The sequence below is a fragment of the Phyllobates terribilis genome, unplaced genomic scaffold (genome assembly GCF_046119375.1).
Source record: "Phyllobates terribilis strain yellow unplaced genomic scaffold, ASM4611937v1 Scaffold_5__5_contigs__length_657084704, whole genome shotgun sequence".
NCBI classification, from domain to species: domain Eukaryota; kingdom Metazoa; phylum Chordata; class Amphibia; order Anura; family Dendrobatidae; genus Phyllobates; species Phyllobates terribilis.
The window spans coordinates 169,678,509-169,700,867 of NW_027362765.1; the positions used below are offsets into that span (position 1 = coordinate 169,678,509).

Sequence of the window (22,359 nt, forward strand, 5' to 3'; positions counted from 1 at the left end):
AACTATTGATGGTTCTGTGATCAGGCCCCAATATCTTAGCAACTTCAAGAGTGCTGCATCCCTTTGTAAGACTTGTAACAATTTTTGACTTTTCAGAATCAGTTAAATCTTTTTTTTTGCCTATTTTGCTTGAGGAAAACAAGCTGCCTAATAATTCAGCACGCCTTTATAAAGGGTTCTGATATCCTTAGGCCGCACCCTCCTCGTTACACAAATACATATCATCTGATCTGCTTCATCCAATAAGCATTCAAATTTATACAGCTTGGAGGTGGAAAATCTGCATAAAAATTATGACATGGTCAAAATACTCACCTAATAATTGTGCACCAGCAAATAGCATCTGTCTCTAAGAACAGCGACCAGAGTGAGCATCAATTTCTGATGTTACCATTTAGATGCAGCTGTCTACCACTGCAATCGTGGGTAACCAATGAGTTACCATGACCTGCAGAAGGCCCTTGTCCTACTGTAAAGTTCAGTCAGAGACTGAATGTTCTACAATTATTGCAATACAATCAAAAGTTCAAATTCCCTCAGGGGACTAAAAAATAAAGTAAAAATTTAAAAGAATGTTCCAAAACATCTGAAATAATATATGGTACATATATATATATATATATACATACATATATACATACACACACACATTCAAATGAAAGAAATAAACACATATGGAATTGTTATACCCCATAAAGTTTGATCTATGTAAATATAAAATAATTTAAACCATAAATGATAAAAAAAAAATCTACAGTAAACTTTAGAATTGCTGTTTTTCAGTCATCATCACCCTTCTCTAAAAAATACAATAAAAATCAATCAAAATGGTATCAATGAAAATGTCAGCTGAAATAAACCCTCATATAGATCGATGGATGGAAAAATAAAAGTTACAGATCTCAGAAGATGTTGACAGAAACAATTTTTTTACAAGGTCCTGCGCCGCTCACAGGCAAGAATCACAACACAAGGTACTTACAAAAAATCTTATTTCCACCTTTTAAATCGACGGGGGCATTCTCTATAGTAGTGGACAATCTCTTTAAATAAATGGAATCCTATCGGAATATATTTGAATCTGTCATAAATAGAAGCCATGATGCTGGTGTGAACAGAGCCTAATCTAGTACTGACCCCTAAAATCAGAGTAAACTCAAGTAGTGAACATTTTTTTTATTATTGTGACACTTTTGGATACATATAAATAAACTGCTCCTCTTCATATGTAGATTGTGTTTAAAGATTTCTGTACAAAATAAGAGAAAATAGAAGAAAAAATATAATATCCTTTACGATTTCTTATATAAAATATTTGACAATGAACTGGCCTTGTAGATATATACAGTATAGTGCCCTCAGCAACAAATGCACAGTCTAACATTCCTTCCCGGACACAGCTAGGGTGCCCTTCTCCTGCCATCTCTCAGAGGGCATAGGAGATTATGGAAAGCATGTCTTCCACTGGAATTTAGCCACCAAATGTCATTCTGCTGTCGCCTGACAGTCTTGCAAAGATGATTGTAGCATCACAAAGAAAAGAAAAAGTTTAGCTTATTGACTATGTGCTTCTTGATACAACTTCATCCACTCAGGCGAGGATTTGGATCCACACAGTAACAACCTAGTAGTAATTTACAAATCCCAGCAGAGAACTTGTGCCATCTTTCACACAGTTGTGCACCAATCACCTTATGGAAACATCCTTCTTAAATCGTACATTTTTTTCTTCAAGAGGTCTGTTCTGTCCTTGCTTTGTGGTAATCAAGACCCTTTTTACAGGGCTACAGAAGTGCAGTAGTGCTTCAGGGTGCATGGTAGGATACCCCTGTTGATCTGGTGGAACTCAACCAGCTGAATAAGGTCTACAAATTTGGTTTGTCCATCATCCATTGAGTAGAAAGGCTTTGCATCTTCCTCACACTAAAATGAGATAAAATATAGTCAAATATGTGTTCAGTATAAATCTACGACATACTGTGCTGTATAGAGAAATGCATACACATGTAGAGTAAAGTTGGTCAACTCAACTGGTAGATGAGAAATAAACCCCATATTGTTATCAGATGTTGATATATTCATGTTTTGTCTCACATTTATTTTAATTTCCCATCAAACTATGATAGGGGCCTGTCACACAAGCTGAGAGCTAGCTGACAATGCCTATTGTTAATATCGATATGGAAATCATTTTAATTTATTTGCTGCAGATAAAAGTCATTTTTTGGGTGACAAATTGTGACAATAATTGGACAGTCTAAAGAGGGTGTCCCAAAAAGACAGCTCCTACTTTCCCTGATAATGACAGCTGACTACCAAGGGTATCAGAAGCTGGACCTGCAGCGATCTGTTGATCGTCAGACTGGCTTAATATTCTAAAAAAGTTGAAATGGTAAGACCACCCACTATTCTGTATGCTAGACTACTTCATAGTGGATTTCTATCCAAGAATTCCTAGAACATTTCTAGCAATACTTGTAATCATGTGAAGGGCTGGTGAAACACATATGATGCTCATTGCCTATTAATATGTTTAAACGGAACCTGTCAGGTCCTATAATGCAATTAACCTGCAGATATAGAGTTAATGTGCAGGTTAGTAGTGTTAAGGAGGTATCCGGCCACTGTACTGAAAGTGCAGTACCTATGAGAAAATAAACAATATTTTTTTCACAGGAGCCACCGGCTTTCAGTCATGCAGGTGTACCGAAGCATTTGCAGTCACCATTCTCAACACTGAGAGCAGCTGTAAGCATGCCCCGGCACTGACTGACAGCCAGCTCAACATTGTATAAGTGCAGAGCTGGCAGTAAATCTGTGCCAAGGGCGTGGTTAGCGCCGCCGCTCTCATGGGTTAGGATGCCTGACTGCAATTGCACCGGGATCACCTCCATGACTGAAAGCCAGCGGCGCTCATGAAAAATAACATTTATTTCCTCTCAGTTCATGCACTTTCAGTAAAGCAGCTGGGCACCTCCATAACACTACTAACCTGCAGATTAACTGTATATATGCAGGTTAATAGCATTGCCCGACCTGACAAGTTCCCTTTAAAAGTTGCATTATGGTGTAATCATCATTCATATATGATACAAATGTTGGAAACCCTTTTATGACCATCTAAGGGACAACATAAACTAATAAGTGTCCGTGATTCTGGGGTAGCATGGCAAAAGTTGCTGACTTGGTGGGGTTGGTAGGACAGAACAAAAAGGGCCTGTTTATGATTAAAAAACATGGCAAAAAACACACACAACCAATGGACAGGAGTAGTGCTGATTTTATGGTCATTTATAAGAGCCTCACTACTTTCAAGTAATGTCTATGGTGGCTTTAAGTTTCGACAGACCATTTTATGTAGAAGAGCTAATGCAATTGTTCAGATAGATTACACCAATTTATTGAACCCATCAGAAAGGCTTCAGTTAGAAAAAAATCTAAACATGTTATTTAAGAGTTCAAATGTGAGCTGAAGGCATATAAAGAAAATGTAGTTTGGTAAGTCAGGAATATGTGTTGGCCTGTCATCAAGGTTCATGTAATAAAAAAATGTAGAAGTTGCTAGAGGCACATTGTCACCACTAGTGACGTTCATTCCACATTCACAGAAAGTAACTGAATTATACAATCCACCCCACAATGAAACATGCATCTGTCTTGTTTTTTTCTTCTTCCCTCTTCACTAGATTACATCTTATGTTCATAAAAGACCATCAATGTAATGGATGACGTATAGACAGTCTGCTTTCCCTTCTTATTTACTGTGCATATGTTCACAATTTAAGACGAGTTGTCATGTCATGTCTTAATGTTCTTATACAAATTAGATAATTAATACATTTTAACTGTTTCAATCCCATTTCTGTCCAAATATTTTGTGCAAATGGTCGTTCACAGCTAGTGACAGTCATTACCTAAAAGTAGGGTGAACCATAGACCTTTTACCCTATTGCTGTGGGTCAATGGGCTTGCTTGCTAATGACTCGTTTGCCAATTGGTGTATAAGCAACTAATAATGGGTGTGGAAAACTAAAATGAACAAATAAACAAATTATCTAAAAAATATTCCAAAATGAGGGAAGGGAAAAAATATCTTAAGTCACCTCATAGTTTTCATTGTTACCCTTGATGTTTATAGTCCTAGAAATGGCGTTGCTGATCTATATTACTCAACACTATGAAGGAAAAGGAATTATGGAAATTACAGGACTGATAGACATCTTAGTGATTTGAAAATGATGAAAAAATGGAAACAAAATTGTCAAAACCTCTTGATTTTTTCAATATTGAGTATGAGCGCCATGCGCAGTAACGCTTATGCTTGCTTGGTTGCTATCAATGAGGTTATTAATCATTGTCTGAGGAATCATCAAACAAATCATAAAGGTCCGCTGCTGGCAGCTCCCTTTGAAATTGCCGACCAATGATGTTCTAGATGTGTTTGATAAGAGAAAAGGCGGGACGCTGTAGGCTATGGTAGCATGTTTAGGCCACACAGACTGCTTACAGTAGCACAAGTAATGTGCAGCTTTGGCATGTTCACATTGAAAAACATTTTTTGGGACCACATGGGCAACCAGTGATATAACCATTTCTCCAGACCAATCTCAAGCTATCCTTTCATGCAAAATAAAAGTGGGACTCATCACTCAAGAGGATATACCTCCATTGCTTTATTCTAGCTTTCAGTCTCCATCTGGAGACCATGTAGACAACTCCATGAAGATGTACTACTCCCGTGATTATGGTGTGTGGTGGTATGATGTACGGTAGCTAGACCTGTCTAGTCACTATTACAGATATACTAACAGCTTGGCGTTAAATTGATTTGGTCATACAATCAATGATACGTCCTTGTGAGGAGCTGCCCAGTTACTAAAGACTATGATACTTTTCCAGCAGCGGACCACCATTTTTGTCAATATTATTATTGTGTATTATTAGTCATTTACTTGCTATATTTTATATAGTTCTGCTTACTTGTCAGTATGTAAGATTCACTTGTAAAATGTCCTTCATTCCACTAATCTCATCTTTATCTCAGGAGTCCATTGTTTCAACAGCCAATAATCTCATTAGGTGAGTGTAGATTGAGACACAGTGGAGCCGTCACCACAGGGGGTCTTACATGCAATCTCAGATGAAGAATATTCTTCATTGCTTTAGCGAACAGTGAATGTTTAAGGGGGACGGTGTGATCTCTTCTAACCTGGGAAGGGACTGATCCCAGTGGAAGAAAGTGGAGAGATGTTTTAGAGAATTGTGTGGAAGGATTGAAGGAAGAGGATGGAGACCGTGAACTTGGAAGGATGGATTGATAGACATGTTACCATTATGGATTATGTCGCTTGGATTTAAACTTTCTTAAAAGGACTGTTGCTACTGGATACCTGTGCTTTCATCGTTTTATCTGCCGTCTAGAGGATCATGGACTGTGGCTACAGACTATACTGGCTGGAGATACGAAATCTGTGGGCCAACCAAAAGTTGGGAGACAGTGAGTATGGCCTTATACAAAGCCAGTGGAACTACTGAACCCAGATTGGGAACTTGAGGACTGAGAGAACTGTATTTTGGCCATTTACCTGGAATTGCTTTATTACCATGGCTGTGATCAATGAAATATTGTAGCATCGTTAACCTGCCTAGGTGATTACTTACAACCCACAACCTCAGATCTTTGCAAGTGGTGGCAGCGGTGGGATCACCTATCTCTGGAGAGCATACCAGGGAAAGTTACCGTGTGGTGACTTGGCAGAAGAGATGACGGAGGATGGACCGACTGAGTTGAGGAGGATGCTGGACGCGCTAGGAGAGCGGGCCACGGAGATGGAGTGGGCCGCAGTGTTAAACAAATTTCTGGGTGTTCATGTAGCAGTACCCACACCCGCCCCATCGCAGATGACAGTGGATAACAGGAGAGAGGGGCCTGCATCTTTAAGGTACCAGGATATACCACAGTTTAATGAATACACCTCAGATATTGATGAATATCTCCGGTTATTTGAGAACCTCTGCCTGCTGCATGAGGTGTCAGTCAGTGACTGGCCCAGATTTTTGAGCGTTGGCCTGACTGGAAAAGCAAGAGAAGCTTTTAATAACTTGTCTTCTGGGGATCAGAGATGTTACTCTACCAGTCGCAGCGCATTACTAGAGAGGTATGCCATAACACCGGAAACCTACCGGAGGAAGTTTCGGGAGACTGACAAGCCCGCTGCACACACGCATTGGGAGTTTGCTAACACACTACGTATGGCATGCATTCGGTGGATAGAAGGACTAAGGGCTCGGGAAGCAGAACATGTAATGGATATAGTCATGCTGGAACAATTTATGTCAAAGCTCCCAAGTAATTTAAAAGAATGGGTGGCAGAGAGAAAAACACTCAGCCTGGATGAGGCTGACAGATTGGCTGATGATTGGTCTGATAATCGACCCAGGCAACGTGGAAGTACAGCCCCAGTGAGTCGGGGACCAGGGCTTACATTGATGCCAAGACCCATGGACCACCGAGAGGAGGCACTGCAGGGATTTTGGACTTCACAAAGAGGGGGAGGTTTCCCAAACCCCCAAGTACGGCCCACGTCAGGGAGACGAGGGCTTAACTGCCATAACTGTGGCTGCATGGGGCATTTTGCCAGGGAATGCTGGGAACATTCTAGCCCACATCACAACCTAGGACGAGGATTGGTGTGCCACTGGGCCAATGTCGTAACCCAAAGCCAAAGACCGGTTCTCACTGCTTCAGCCGAGAGGGAGCGGCACTATCTGCAGACTAACCCCTCACCTGTGGTGAGTAATACACAAAATGCAATGACTGTCACAATGAAGGAATGTAATCTGGGGGAGATAAATTACATCAGGGAGGAGGCCCAGGGACTTCGGGACACTGGATATACCCTCACCCTGGTCAGCCCAGATACTGTTCCCCCAGAGCTCCCTTTACAAGGCCGCCAAGTGACCATCCCCCTAACGGGGTGTCAGCACTCTGGGGTTGGTCGCAATGGATACAAGTTTGGTTCTCATCGGGCATGTGTGGAGTTTCCCAGGACAAACTGGGGATCAGGGGGAGGATATGGAGGACCCCGTGGAAGGGACAGACCCCTGATCCAACAAACTAAATACAGAGACCTCGTCTCATGGCTTCCCCCATCAAGAAGTTGGCAGGATCTGAAAGACCATATGAGAGAAGCTGGAGATGTCTATTACACTGACGTATACCAGGGTGGAATGGGGAATGTGGAGTATATTCGCAAGAACGGCATGGAATATGCTTTGAGGAAACTGGATGATGCAAAGTTTCGTTCTCATAAAGGCGAGACCTCTTACATTCGTGTCCGTGCTGAAAAAGTGGGGGAGGTAGCTTTTCTCCAAAGTGTCCCCAAGAGTCTTTTTCAACATGACAGCACCAGACCACATATTGCTCATGCTACTGTGAGCAGTCTGCATAGTCTAAACATGTATCCATGGTCTGCAGCATCCCTGGACTTGCCTCCAATCAAGCACATCTGGGACATCATTGGTCAGCAATTTCTTAGGGAGCGGCCAGCAGCACATCTTGATGATTTGTGACCCCAAGTGCATTCAGTGTGGCAGAACTTTTTTCAGGCAACTATTAATAACATCATTGATAACATGCTAAGGTGTATAAGTTCAAGTATTTATGCGCTCATACTCAGTACTATATAATTTGAGATGTTTTGAAAACTTTGTTTCTATATTTTCATAATTTGCATATCATTAACAGGTCTACCAATCCTGTGATTTCCATAATTCCACAACTTTTCAATATTGGTGTTGCATTTTCAATGTTGAAAAGAAAAATTGTAGGCAATCAGCTAACCTATTTACAGATGCAGGTGTGCATGGATCCAAGTTCCAAAGGGAATAGTCCATATAACAGAGGCGGTTGATCCGTGATAACCTACTAACCTGTAGGTTATGAATAAGAAGTATCACTTCGAAACGCGTCAACCAATACTCTGAATGTATCTCCCTTGGGACTATTTCCTCAGATGACACACTTTTCCATATGTTTTTGTGGATTTCTTATGGAATTATATATTTTTTATGGATGAAATTTTCTGAATAAAAATATACGTTTTATTGGAAGTGCAGGATCAACCGCCTCTGTTATATGGACTATTTTCAATGTTGAGAAGTGTATGTTTGTCCCAGAGACTGAAACAGGCAAATGTTGTAGACCCACCTGTCTAACTAGTCTCTCATGCTGCTCAGTTCCGGGCGACATTTAAAGTATGTTTTTCAAAGACAGTAGAGTCAAAAATACGTGGCTGAAATCATGCAGTCAGTGTCTGGCACATGCTGCCTGTGGATCGGGCACCATGTATCAGATGTCAGATTCCCTTTAAATGACCACAAAGCAACAAACAAGTAGGCGATCTGGGATCATTTAACACTGCAAGTCGGGTGGTGTAATGAAGCGGTAAGCTACTATGTCATCTTAAGAATAGTAGATGGATCATAACAAAGCCTCAGAATACAGACAAGTAGCTAACACCTCAAATCCCTTGATATGTTCTTTACTATGTGTAAGTAATGGGTGCACTATAAGCAGTGGCTCTCCAACTGTTGCAAAACCACAACTCCCAGCAGGCTTTACTACCCTACAGCAGTTTTTCAAGGCTTAGAGACAATTGTATGTGCATATATTCATAAGAAAAAAAGAATGTTATTCATTAAAAACGCTGGTCAAAAGATATGTATGGGTGTAAAATGGATAGTGAGCCAGAACAGACAGGTGCAAGGAATTCAAGAGCAGAATAATGAGATTCTGCGGAAGATAAATAGGTCAAAAGACTTGTAATAAAATATGCTGCAATCATTATAACGGGCTTATCTGACAGTTGGGACAGAATTAATGGCTGTCACGTTATCAATCTGAGGCCGGTAGTTAAACAAGCTCATTAAACTCTGCTGCTTCATAGTCATAATTGCTGGACGCATTGCATAGCTGCAGTCAATGTTCTCCTGTTGCAGTCACATACCGGTAAGATGAGGTAGTGCTTGATCTTCTGTAAATGACACAATGACAGGACAAATCCTTTGGGGTTTCTTGTGCTTTCTCGCACTAGAAATACTCTGCAAAGAGACAAAGCAAGTGTTTATGAGAGTGGCCTCAGTTTCCCTTCCGACCCCCAGTTAGAGGCCTCTCGCCTAGCCAAATCAGATCTCCTGCTTTGCACTGATGAGGGGCAAACACTCCAAAACATGTCTCTGCAAAATGGAGTGTCTACTTTAGCTTCCTATCCTAAGTCATATGGCAAGGTTCGCTAAAGAGTCGATATTCCGTTTTAGGATTGCTACATCCAATAGGTGACACTAGAGTTATCTTCCTCTCTCAAAAGGCAATTTCGATATGAGAGTGAAGTATTGGGTTCTCAGGGGAAAGTGAAAAACAAAGGCTTAAAGGGTATTCATATGCTATAATAGAATATGCAATCATTTACTGATTGGGGAGGACTGTCTGGGGGGGACTTCCATACTTCTCAGAATGAGAGAAGCAAAGTTGTGCTGCTGTTTACATGAACATCAATGGTCACTAGCTATTACACAGCCTCACTCTCTACATTGAAGATCTCAGCACCATGGGTGGCTGGGAGTACCACTGTGCAAAAAATTAGAGCAAGAGACCTCAATCCATTGGTACTCATTTCTCAAGATTGTGCCAGAATTCAGACCACCGCGATCATAATCTTATCCTAGTGATATGCCAGTCTCGATTCAAATAAAGTGGTTTAATTTTTTGTTTTTATTTTTTATTATTGGGTTAGTAATGGGCGTGTCTGATGCTGGATGTGATTTTTGACAAATCACAGCTGTCATCAAGCCCAAATACCATTTTCCCGATTGCCACCGCACAAGGGCAATCAGGAAAAGCCAGGCAAAGAGCCAGAATTGGCGCATATAATGGGTGCACCAATTCTGGGGCAGCTGCAATCTGGTATTTAGAACCACCACAGGTAAAGCAGACAGCTGGGGGCTGATATTATCAGGCTGGGAAGGTCCATGGATATTGGGCCCTTCCTAGCCTGATAAAATCAGCCCCCAGCTGTCTGCTTTAACTGTGCTTGTTATCAAAAATAGGGGGGACCCCACGTTTTTTCAATTATTTATTTATTAGCATAATACAAGTACAGTGAACTACACACACAAGACACTAATTATATCTCTCACTATCTATCTACCCCCAGCTAACTCGATCTTTGCACATGTAAGATCTAAACATTCTATTCCGGTATTTGTCACACGGACGGGCACACGGAAGTCACACTTTATATCATCCGTGTGTTCATGTGCGGGACTTATTGAAATTCATGCTGCCTGAAAAAAACAAACATGTCCACATGTGGGTCACACAGACACATGTGCACAGCCCCATATATTTTAATGGGTCTACCTGTGTAAGTGTTTCCGGTATGTGTGAAAACTGTCACCCCAGGTACTGGACACACTGATGTGTGAAGGGGGCCTAATGTGTAAAGAAGCCTCCTGACTTTCTCCAGCAAGATAATGGCAGGAGAGAAAAGGCATTTTTTATGTAAACATTCAATCTTTTTGTTTTTTCTTCCGGTGGTGTCTGGTAGTGGCTTAAAGAGAAACCCCCACTGATCTCAAGAACCAGGCTTTAAAGGGCCCCATGTGAATGGAGCGATGGTTAATAAAGAGCACTGACAACTTCATTCATTCTTAATAGACTCGTCGGAGATAGCCAAGAGTGGCTCTTGACTGGTTTTCGGTACTTCCCAGCGATCGAGAAGATATCCCCAATCGTATAGAAAGGGGATAACTTCCAGATTTGGCACAATCGATTTATGGTGCATTTGCACTGCATGATTAATATCATGAATGCACATTCCTAGGAATGAGTGTTGATGATACTTATGCATTGTAAATGGACCTGAAAACAAAGAGCTCTTAGGTATAAGGGCAAATCAGTGTACTAGAGCAAAAAAACATAAAATAATTAAGGGATAATAGTAAAATGTGCACAGATTAATGTCTTAGACTTGTGAAGTGTGATTTATAGTGAGTAGTTAGGCAAGGCAGGGTATAATAATCCGTGTCCTGATGACAGGTCTACATTACATCAGAGCAAATCAGGAGCTCCTAGAGAACAAACTGCTTACAATAAACAGGATAACGATGCCATATGAGGACAGATATTTAATGGCTGCCATTCCCTTTCTGAAAAAATACTTAATTATTCTCTAAGGCTGATGACAATATGATTACATGGATCTTACCCATCCACCATTCCTTGTTGTGTTATGAGGCGTTGAGTCTCATCTCGGGACAGACGCCCATGATACCATGGCTGAGTCTTGTGTATCACTGACAGAATGGAAATACAATGGGTGTAACTATGGATGAACAGTAATGCAGCTTATACAACCATAGACAAAAAAAAAATCATGTAATAGATATACTCTGTATGGACAAAAGTATTGTGCCCCCTATATATTATACTTACAGAAGCTTTTATGACATGCCATTCTAAATCCATAGGTATTATTATGCAGTTGGTCCCCTCTGTGCAGTTATAGAAGCTTACCCTTTTCTGGGAATTTTTTTCCCAAGATTTTGGAGGTGCCTGTGGGAATTTTCGACTATTTTATTAAGAAGAGCATTTGTGAGGTCAAACACTGATGTTAGAGAGATCTGGCTCACAATCTCTGATCTAGTTCAGCCCACAGGTGTTGGATGGGGTTGAGGTCAGGGCTCTGTGTGGTCAGTCATGTTCTTCCACACTAAATTCACCCAACCACGATTTTATGGACTTCCCTTTGTGTGCTGGGCCTGGAACAGAAAATGGCTTTCCCCAAACTGTTTTCACAAAGTTGCAAGCCAGAATTGTCCGCAAGATTAAGAACAAAGGGGGACTAGACCAATTCCTGAGAAACAACCCTATATCATTATCTTGTCTCCATCACACAGCCAGAGAGAGAACATGTTTCTATTGCTCCAGATAAAGTAAGGAAAAGTCCAACTTTCCAAGTTCAATCTAAACACTATGGATTTATTATTCTCATCATGGCTGAAGATGGAGGACAAGACCTGTCCATCTGCCTCCTCCAATTGAAAAACAGCTTTCCCATGTTCAGTGGTTTGGAGGTGGCTAATGGACAGGCCTGGTTTTCCATCAGCAGCCCTGATGAGAACAGCAGAGCTGTGCAGTCTGTAAGGAAGTCTTCAGCATCAAGGAGAACCTGTAATACTTATATATTAATGGCAAAAATCATGTCACCAACACATCTGTTAAAATAAAAATAAAGAAGTCAATCCCTTTAAGGTATTCTGATGTCTGTCTTATGTGACCACATTTTGTCTGTGGTCATGGTAGTATAGGTATAGGTAATATAGAGGCAGAATATGCCCTTCACAGTGATTTTTGTCTTGTAAGAATTGAATTTATCTGGCTGTCAGCATACATTAAGCTACTGCAAACAGTTTCAACCCATATCTGGCCATGTGTAATATCCCATGTAATGTGGCGGTTAAAAGAAAAAAGTTATGTCATATGGCTAAGATGCTGAGATGAGAATTTTACAGAAAAATTACATTTACATTGACGTTGGAGAAATGCACATGCAGTCCTTAGTCATATACATGTGCTGTTTTTACAGTGTAATTGGTAATGGTGTATTCTTATCCTATTGAACAGACCTGCACTACTTGGCGTTGTCTGGCACGGTGTGGGTAGACTATACCGGTGAGTTGTTTTTTTCTGTAGGAGAATAGACAGCATTATACATATATAATTTCATGTGATAACACTTATTGTCAGGCAGGAACAGAAGAAAATTTGCATCATAAAGGTATGAGGGATAATTGTATAGCTGCTTCAAGGCAACAGAAAAATCGAATAAAAGATAAGATACAAGTTAAACACTTTACAGAGTTATACTACACTGCTCAAAAAAATAAAGGGAACACTTAAACAACAGAATATAACTCCAAGTTAATCAAACTTCTGTGAAATCAAACTGTCCACTTAGGAAGCAACACTGATTGACAATCAAATTTCACATGCTGTTGTGCAAATGGAATAGACAATAGATAGAAATTATTGGCAATTATCAAGACACCCTCAATAAAGGAGTGGTTCTGCAGGTGGGGACCACAGACCACATCTCAGTACCAATGCTTTCTGGCTAATTTTTTGGTCACTTTTGAATGTTGGTTGTGCTTTCACACTCGTGGTAGCATGAGACGGACTCTACAACCCACAGAAGTTGCTCAGGTAGTGCAGCTCATCCAGGATGGCACATCAATGCGAGCTGTGGCAAGAAAGTTTGCTGTGTTTGTCAGCGTAGTGTCCAGAGGCTGTAGGTGCTACCAGAAGACAGGCCAGTACACCAGGAGACGTGGAGGGGGCCATAGGAGGGCAACAACCCAGCAGCAGGACCGCTACCTCCCCTTTGTGCAAGGAGGAACAGGAGGAGCACTGCCAGAGCCCTGCAAAACCGACTCCATGAGGGTGGTACGAGGGCCCGACGTCCACAGATGGGGGTTGTGCTCACAGCCCAAACTGTGCAGGACGCTTGACATTTGCCACAGAACACCAGGATTGGCAAAGTCGCCACTGGTGCCCTGTGCTCTTCACAGATGAAAGCAGGTTCACACTGAGCACATGTGACAGACGTGATTGAGTCTGGAGACGCTGTGGAGAGCGATCTGCGGCCTGAAACATCCTTCAGCATGACCGGTTTGGCAGTGGGCCAGTAATGGTGTGGGGTGGCATTTGTTTGGAGGGGAGCACAGCCCTCCATGTGCTCGCCAGAAATAGCCTGACTGCCATTAGGTACCCAGATGAGATCCTCAGACCCCTTGTGAGACCATATGCTTGTGTGGTTGGCCCTGGGTTCCTCCTAATGCAGGACAATGCCAGATCTCATGTGGCTGGAGTGTGTCAGCAGTTCCTGCAGGATGAAGGCATTGAAGCTATGGACTGGCCCGCCTGTTCCCCAGACCTGAATCCGATTGATCACATCTGGGACATCATGTCTCGCTCCATCCACCAACGTCACGTTGCACCACAGACTGTCCAGGAGTTGGCGGAAGCTTTAGTCCAGGTCTAGGAGGAGATCCCACAGGAGACCATCCGCAACCTCATCAGGAGCATGACCAGGCGTTGTAGGGAGGTCATACAGGCACGTGGAGGCCACACACAATACTGAGCCTCATTTTGACTTGTTTTAAGGACATTACATCAAAGTTGGATCAGCCTGTGGTGTGTTTTTCCACTTTAATTTTGGGGGTGACTCAAAATCCAGGCCTCCATTGGTTAATAAATTTGATTTCCATTGATGATTTGTGTGTGATTTTGTTGTCAGCACATTCAACTTTGTACAGAACAAAGTATTCAATGAGAATATTTCATTCATTCAGATCTAGGATGTGTTATTTGAGTGTTCCCTTTATTTTTTTGAGCAGTGTATATATATTGGCAGCAGATGATGAAATTAATCAGTCACAACTGTTGGGGCGTGCCATTTTCTTATTACTAATTGTGCTAGAGGTTGCAGTACTTGTCATCTGATTCATGCAGCCCAAACTGCCGACAGCATGAATCAGAGCCTGCGCAATTGCAGCCAGGTATATCTTTCTCCAAAATGCTCTTGCATTTAAAAGAAAGCATGGCTTAAAAATCCTGCCGGGGACCATAACCAAAGACAAGACTAGTCCGGCGCTGCACCTGGCCAGCTCTTCCCTGCGCCGTTTTAGGTAATTGACAGGTCTCTCGTTATGGGAGTGAGAATCAGCGCTAGGAAGAGTTGGCTGGCGGTAGCACCAGACAACTATAGTCTACGGCTATATTCCCATCCCCAGCCGGATCTTTAAAATATACAGTATATTCTCTGAAATCCCAGAGCGTTTCAGAGAAAAATATACCTGGCTGCAGTTATGCAGGCTCTGATTCATGATGATAGGATCCCTTTAAGCACATCTAGCTCACATCTTATTTTTATGTGATATTATTTATTACCATATACCCGTAAATATAATTTTCTAATTGCAGATATAGACATTCAGCATGATAGGTTACACCTACCCTCCAGGACTGGGCTTCTTCAAGGGCCACTGAAAGAGCTTCAAGAGGATTCTCTATTACTCGACCAGTACACCCCGAAAAATCCATGGGAACCAAAGTGCTATCAGATACACTGCGCTATGAAGAACAAAATAGTCAGTAACAAGTTTTGATAAACTAAAAGGCTCAATATCAATATACTAAAAAGAAGGTTCAATGAGGCTAAAAAAACATGACTGCATTCTTACTGAAACAGCACCACTTTGTCTGTTGGGGTATCTGATATTGCAACTCAGCCCTTTTCAAGGCCATGAGTTTATGGGAAAAAATCAGCCACGTTTTTCTTATCTTTTACAATTGTTACGTAATGAGAAAATGTGCATTTAATGTGAACTTGTCATGTCAAACAATGAAATGCTCATTGTAATGATGAAAGCCACTGTGCTCCATGTAGTTAATGGCTTGTCACATATATTATTCGGCCTTGTAACAACCTCTTGCCCATCTGGCTGAAGGCAACAGTTTGATAATATATCTACGACATATGTGCAAATTTGACCACAAACTTGAACACTTGTCCTCAAAAAAGTCCAACATGTGGCTCAATTGTAACTGTCCCCAGCCTGCCTAGATCTGTGGTTCATGGGAATAAATGCTGCCGGCCTATCTTGATTCATACCTGGCTACAAACCACCGTGACATGGCAGCTTTGTCTGACTATAATACCGTTAGCTGTACTATACCGCTGATATGTCACTTCAGGTCAACTCTGGAGACTATTGACGAAATAGTGACCTGGGATCCCTTTGTGGAGATAAAGATAATCCCTCAGCCTCTGCATCCTTGATTAACCTCTATCCAAATCCTATAAAAATCCAGTGGGTTCCCTCTGGGTTCTTCGCACTCTTCTTGTAATTAATTTATCATGATGTTATAGCTTTTTTCCATGTTGGTAGCCATTGTTTTGAGAACTTTCAAGTTCCAATAAGAAGTTATATTAGTGAACTATAAATATTTCTTATATCAGGTTTTATTTTGCAAGTCTATGACTGCCATAAATGTGGTGTTCACATGTTCAAAATACATCAGCAGTCCTTCACTATTGAAGTATCGTTATACAAAAACCTAATTTAAAGTGGTATCACACTAGAAATCTTGTTCACCCCCCCTAAAAAAAGGCAGATTTACACCATTTACTGCAGAATTATGTGTTTTTGAGCTACGAAGGAGCGTGACAGATACCAACTGATTTCAGATGACTTTCGAAACGTTGCTGTAGTTAGAAAATTATTTGTGCCGAACGTCAGATCTTCATTTCATCAACGAAAACCCAGTTGTAGCCACAGATATTGGCAGAGAAATGATTGGTACTTTGGTTAAGTTTGTGGTAGTTTAACATAAGGCAATGTTATCCAAGATAACAAGTTTCACGATGTTCAGAAAACGGCCGTCTGAAGTTCTTAATGTATGGCCAACTTTTAAATGATTACCAATATCTTAATATTCTAAGCTAAAATAGATCTCCATGAATAGATGCAGAAATACCCTGTGTTAAGGTTTAAAGCTTAGGTACACAAAGATATATTTAATCCTCATACTCACAGTAATTGGCCACTTGCTGATATACATAGTATTATAATTAATTCCATTATGTGAAGGAGACATATCTCTTGCATAAAAGACATAAATTAACAAATCCAATGGTTGCGGTGAGCTGGAAAATTGACATGAACTTGTACTGTGTACTTTTGTGTATGATCAATATCCTTGTGGATCAATAAATTAGAGTTTAGCTCCATGCGCAGTAGTAATGTAACACTGGGCGGCTTTATTACTGAACAGATGTGTAACCAGAAGCTGTTATTGGGGCATTTTACTTAGGCTCTAGGCACCTCATTATATTTTCCCCTCCCCTGCTTTATCATGATTGGCATCATACCATATGTAACTAGTCATCAAGCTTATGATATCAGCAAAAGATGAGTGGGTTAATTTTGTTGTAGGCAATGACCTGAGCAGTTATGTACAGACCATAGCCTGCTATGAAGTTAAAGAGAAGTCAAACGACTGCTATACAAATGGGGTACAGTGAACTTTAGAACTGACCATGGAGTACTTGGGCAAGAAAAAGCATCAGTTGAAGAGCCTAATTTTGACTGTATGGTTTCATTTTCTCCATATATGTCCTTTATCATAGCTAGTGTTGTGCCATACTGTTTCATGCTAACAACATTGCCATCACCAAGTTATTCCTATAATACCTGTTTTTTAAGGTCTGTCCAGGATGGTGGACTGCGCCTGGAGAGCTGATAATTTTTATAGAGCTGTGCCCCATACTGCAAGAAAGAGATACAGATGGTGAAAATTATCTTGTTCCAGTCTGAAGGCTTAACATAAAAATCAGAATGTACTGTATATATATATGTATTATATATATAGGGTCTGCAGAAATCTTGGTGAAAATCTATAAGACAACGGCTTCCTGGACAACGTAAGACATGGTTTCCAGGAAAACCTGGTTTCCTAGACAACTGGCAGACATAGCTTCCTAGAAAATATGGTTTCGTAGACAACTGCAAAACATGGCTTCCTGGAAAACTACAAGTTATGGCTTCATGGACAATCACAGGTTATGACTTTCTTGACAACTACAGGACGTGGCTTCCTTGAAATCCACAGGATAGTTCTTCCTGGACAACCACAAGACATGGCTTCCTGGAAAGGCACAGGACAGGTCATCATGGACAATTGCATTACTTCCTGGAAAACCAATGGACATAGTATCCAGGATAACTGCAGGACATGGCTTCCTGGACAGCCACAAGACATTGCTTCATGAACAATCACAGGTCATGATGTTCTTGACAACTAAAACCACTAGGCAGATCTTTCTGTACAACTATAGGACATAGATCCTTGGAAAACCAATGAGCTCGGCTAACTGCACCACCACAGGAAATGGCTTAATGGAAAACGACAAGAAATGGCTTCCTGGACAACCTCGAGAAATAGCTTTTGGGTTCACCTTAAACAGACGAATAGCAGTAAGCCAGCAAGTACGAGATGGTTCATCTTCACTGCACAAAATCTTAAGCCCCTTAGTGCCGCTCCGCATCTTGTATGGCTGAAAGGATTCAGTAAAACAATGTTAAAAGAGATATGATCAAGGTAAGACAAAGCGTTTGGAAGTAAGAAAGCTGATAAATGCCATAGCACTTACCTTCAGACAGAAACCAAATTCTGTAGGGGCGCTATAGAGCTTCTTTCCTTGTGTCAGGCAATAGGCATTAGATTCATTCACATCAGCAAAATACTGTAAGTGGCGAGGGTCCTGAGAAGTGAGATAACAGCAACAATAGGAAGAATTATTCCAAAAAATGTATGGCAACAACAGGTCATTCTGTGTTTAACCCTTTGAGGACCAAGGGACATATTTCTCCAGTGGTTTTAAACTGAAACCAGTTTGATTTGATAAAAGTAAGATCCTCAAAGGGTTAAATGTATAGTATTATTGGGTATCTATTGGTTCAAGAGTACTAATATGTAAATGTACTATATACACCAACTTACCACTGAATTTCAGTTAGCCACTTTTTTGGTACTTTGACAAAAAACGAGGACAGTGATGTTGAGTATTGGAAGATATAATTTGCAAGTGCCCCATACGCTTCTAGTAAAAGCCACTTTATACATAGGAATTTGGTGTACCAATTGTACTAGTATTTTCATACATATTGTAAGTTGGCATAAACCCCAAGGAAAAATCTGAAAAGGAACATAACCATACATATGCCTAACTAACTCTAAAAGTATAGCAGCTGAATCAAGAGCAATGTCTCCAATCGTCTTGAATCTAAAATAATGGATGGTCTTCAAGTTGGCCATTTACTTAACAATCAGAGATAGGAATGTTCCTGGAAAAAAGATTATCATTAAAATGATTGTCATAGAAAGACATGTATTACAGTGTATATACATCATGCAGGCGCCTTTCATGCCTCAGTGCCTTCTTAGAGCCAAGAATTTATAGATAGAATAACTTCTACTCTGGTGGACTGTGTCCAGCCATGTCTTTGATTAGTTTGATTGGTCAAAACAGAAAGGCTAAATTTCCCCTGCAGAGACAATGTGGTTGTTTTCCCTGATGATGTCAACTGATCACCAACAGTTTTAGGAGCCGTATGATCAGGTTATCGTTGGGTTCAACTTTGACTGCTGGCTCAACGAGACCACTCGTGATGTGAAGCCCTATGTGTGATCTTGAAGGTTTGATATTTTCTCTCTTGCTCTCATTTTGGATGCTTGGTAAAGCCAAATTAGAGTTTATGGTTAAATTGGCAGTCAACACCCCAAGTAATGGTATCCATATTATTCACTATATTCCCCCAGATGTTACACTGAATTACTTTGTATACAATGGATGCAAAGTATAATTACCTTGGATGTCCCCTTTGCAGAGTAATAAAGGCCGGAGCGCCGAAGAAAAAAAAAGAAGCGTTTCCATACTTTTCGACCACTCTCCTTCATATGTAAGTAGCCTTGGATCTCGGGCCAGCTGCCTGAGTTGAGGAAGTTCTGTCAGGGAGAATAATCATCAGGTTTCAGCCAGGTTACATAAAGTGATCTTGGGTATCTTTCCATTAGCAGCCCAGACTTGCTTGAGTTGTCAAGTCTCTGTAATCCTAAACTGGCTGATGCTTGCTTCAGCCTTCTCTAAACTGTCCAGTCACTGTACAGAATGTCCAGGACACTGTCACGCTATCAGCAAGAGCTGAGAAATCCAGATTTTAAGCATCTGAGATGTCCTGGACATAGTAGGTCAAGCTCCTTGTCTCTACTTCTTAATTACCCACCTGTATTAGCTCTGAGTGAGACAGTCCTTTGTGAGCTTCTAAATTACCAGCAATCATGTCCTCTGGGAATAAGGCATACTGCGAGAGAAAATATAGGACAGCATTTACATTGACAGCAAGATCATATTCCCCTCTGAATGTGAGATAGAAACAACATTTTCAGTTCGCCCTCCTGAATTATATTGTTGATAAACTCTATGTCCCGGATTCATCAATGCCTTTGTGCCTATTTTTTGTCTGGTTTTGTGTATTTTGTGCATTTTTTGTTTGCATAAATTCATTATTCTATTTGCGCCTTTTTTGAAGTCTATTTTATGTGTGCATGCCTGTTTTTTTTTTGTTTTCCGCTTTGCGGACAGAGTCTAGTAATTCCAGATGTTTTAGCCTGATTCATCAATTGTGACACTTTAAAAAAGTTTCAAAATCTGGAGCAACTTCTTTCCAGTCCCCCCTTGGTATATTTTTGAGTATACCAACATTTTGGCATAATTTTTGCGACTTTTTTTGCTAAAAGTCGCAAAACCAGCCCAACACAGGAAAAAAGCCCATTTGTTTTACTTTGCATCAAATTCATGAATCATATGGGCAATTTTGATTAACTTGGCGTCAAAAAACAGCAACTAATACCACAAGACAAAAAAGTGACTTAAAAAAACGCAAATGATGAACAGCTGCCTATATTTTTTCTAGGATATGATGCTAGACAATGAGGGTTGATTCATTAAGGTGTTTAAACAGAATTCTGGCATAAAACATGCTGAATTGACTCTGTCAGCAGGATCTCACCACCCCATCCCCAAACTATTTATATGTGCATATAGCTCTTTCAAAGGAAAGTCCAGCAATGCCTTTAAATGGCCAGTCTGTTCCTTTGTTACTGGGAATTAAGCATTTGAATTGATATGTAATTGAATCTGTAGATCTGAAGCCTCTGGCACTCCAGCTCTATTTGCCACCCAGTGCCTCCTCTTGTTTGACTGACAACTTCTTTTCCTTAAGTCACAGAGTATAGAGGCTGCCAGTCAAGCAGGAGGAGGCAGCAGTGCGTGGGGAATAGAGCTGGAGTGTCAGAGGCTTCAGATCTTCAACCTCATTTACATATCAATTCAAGTACTATTTTCTCTGTAACAGAGGAACAGACTGTCTAGGTAATGGTATTGCTGGACTTGTCTTGGAAAGAGCTACATGCACTTACAAATAGTTTGGGGGGGGTTGAAACCCTGCTGACAAATTCTTTTTAAAAAATTGCTACATTTTTTCGCAATGAGAAGTTGTGCAAACATTTAGTGACTTTTGGTGTTTTTACACCAGTCCCAGCCAACTTACCCAAAATGGGCAGAGCTGGGGAGGGATGTGGAGCAACTTGAATGCCGCCCATTCAGTTCATGATAAATTACACCACTTTAGTCCCTGACTGGAGTACATCTCTTGAGGAAGTGCACGTCACATGTAAGATACACCTAATTAATTAAGTGGCATACAAAGCCAAATGAATTAGGCACATTTCACTCCAGTGGCCCGTTCATTAAGACTTGCGTGCACAATGCCAGTTTTAATTAAACTGACTCAAAATCAATATAAGAGGTGAAATGTATTATAATGATCCTGAGTAGCACTATAAGCCCCATTCACACTTTGATGATTTAACAAAAAATTCAGATTCCATGATAAAATACATCCATATCACATTCCATTAATGTCAATTGGGTTTCAAAACCTCAATCACACACAGATATACCCACACGGATTCATGGGTATGTTCATGTGGCGCCCTGCTGCGCACAGGTGCCACAGAACCCAGTAGGGTGCATGGATGGACTTCTCCACAAGAGTCCCTCACACATTCACACACCTCCACCCTACCACCTCAGACGACCAGAGGGAGCCCATTAGGGATATATATATGGAGGGTGGGGCCAGGCAGCTCAGTTTAGTCAGAGGAGAGAGTGTGCTGGCACTTAGACCAGTGAAGACGCAGCACGCTGGCTGCTGTGCTTAGGCGAGCCAAGGCCTATAGCACGAGTTGAAGCCTAGTGAGGGCCCCAAGTGTGGCCGACGGCAAGGAGGAGAGGAGAGAGGAGTTGAGGGGGCAGAGGAGCATCATAGGCTCACCCCGAACTATACACCGGACACCGGGTCCGCGCCTACAGGGTCCCTTTATACCCAGTAGGGACCACCGGATACCTGGAGGACTACAAGTTCCAGGTCGACCAACGCTGACTACCGTACCAGGACTAGGAGTCACGGAGGCCCCAGCGACCAGGGAGAGTGATCTCCAAGAGAAGGCCCTACCACCAGGTCAGCAGGTGCAAGAGAGAGAGAGACAGTAATTAAGCCAGGCCTAGCTCTAGGCAGGTCAGAAACTAAGCAAGTCAAAGCAACGGATCAGGAGGCCCTATACCTGCTCACTGGGGAGAGTCCAGAAGTGCACCCTTTGTACCGAGTACCCTG

General features: G+C 41.3%; 1 protein-coding gene across 3 annotated transcripts in view; it reads right to left on the reverse strand.

Annotated features, from left to right (window-relative positions):
• Positions 1 to 1,161: 1,161 nt before the first annotated feature.
• GRB7 (growth factor receptor bound protein 7) overlaps positions 1,162 to 22,359 on the reverse strand; it is a 140,066-nt gene continuing 118,868 nt past the window's right edge. For all 3 annotated transcript variants that reach the window (XM_073683389.1, XM_073683391.1, XM_073683392.1), the window contains 10 exons: positions 19,909 to 19,986; positions 19,493 to 19,630; positions 18,276 to 18,386; positions 18,081 to 18,179; positions 17,317 to 17,391; positions 15,077 to 15,193; positions 12,688 to 12,748; positions 11,268 to 11,355; positions 9,009 to 9,102; positions 1,162 to 1,923 (listed from right to left, as the gene is read on the reverse strand). In XM_073683389.1, the coding sequence (XP_073539490.1) occupies positions 1,777 to 1,923; positions 9,009 to 9,102; positions 11,268 to 11,355; positions 12,688 to 12,748; positions 15,077 to 15,193; positions 17,317 to 17,391; positions 18,081 to 18,179; positions 18,276 to 18,386; positions 19,493 to 19,630; positions 19,909 to 19,986 (1,008 nt within the window). In that variant the 3' untranslated portion in view covers positions 1,162 to 1,776. The remainder of the gene's footprint in view (positions 1,924 to 9,008; positions 9,103 to 11,267; positions 11,356 to 12,687; positions 12,749 to 15,076; positions 15,194 to 17,316; positions 17,392 to 18,080; positions 18,180 to 18,275; positions 18,387 to 19,492; positions 19,631 to 19,908; positions 19,987 to 22,359) is intronic.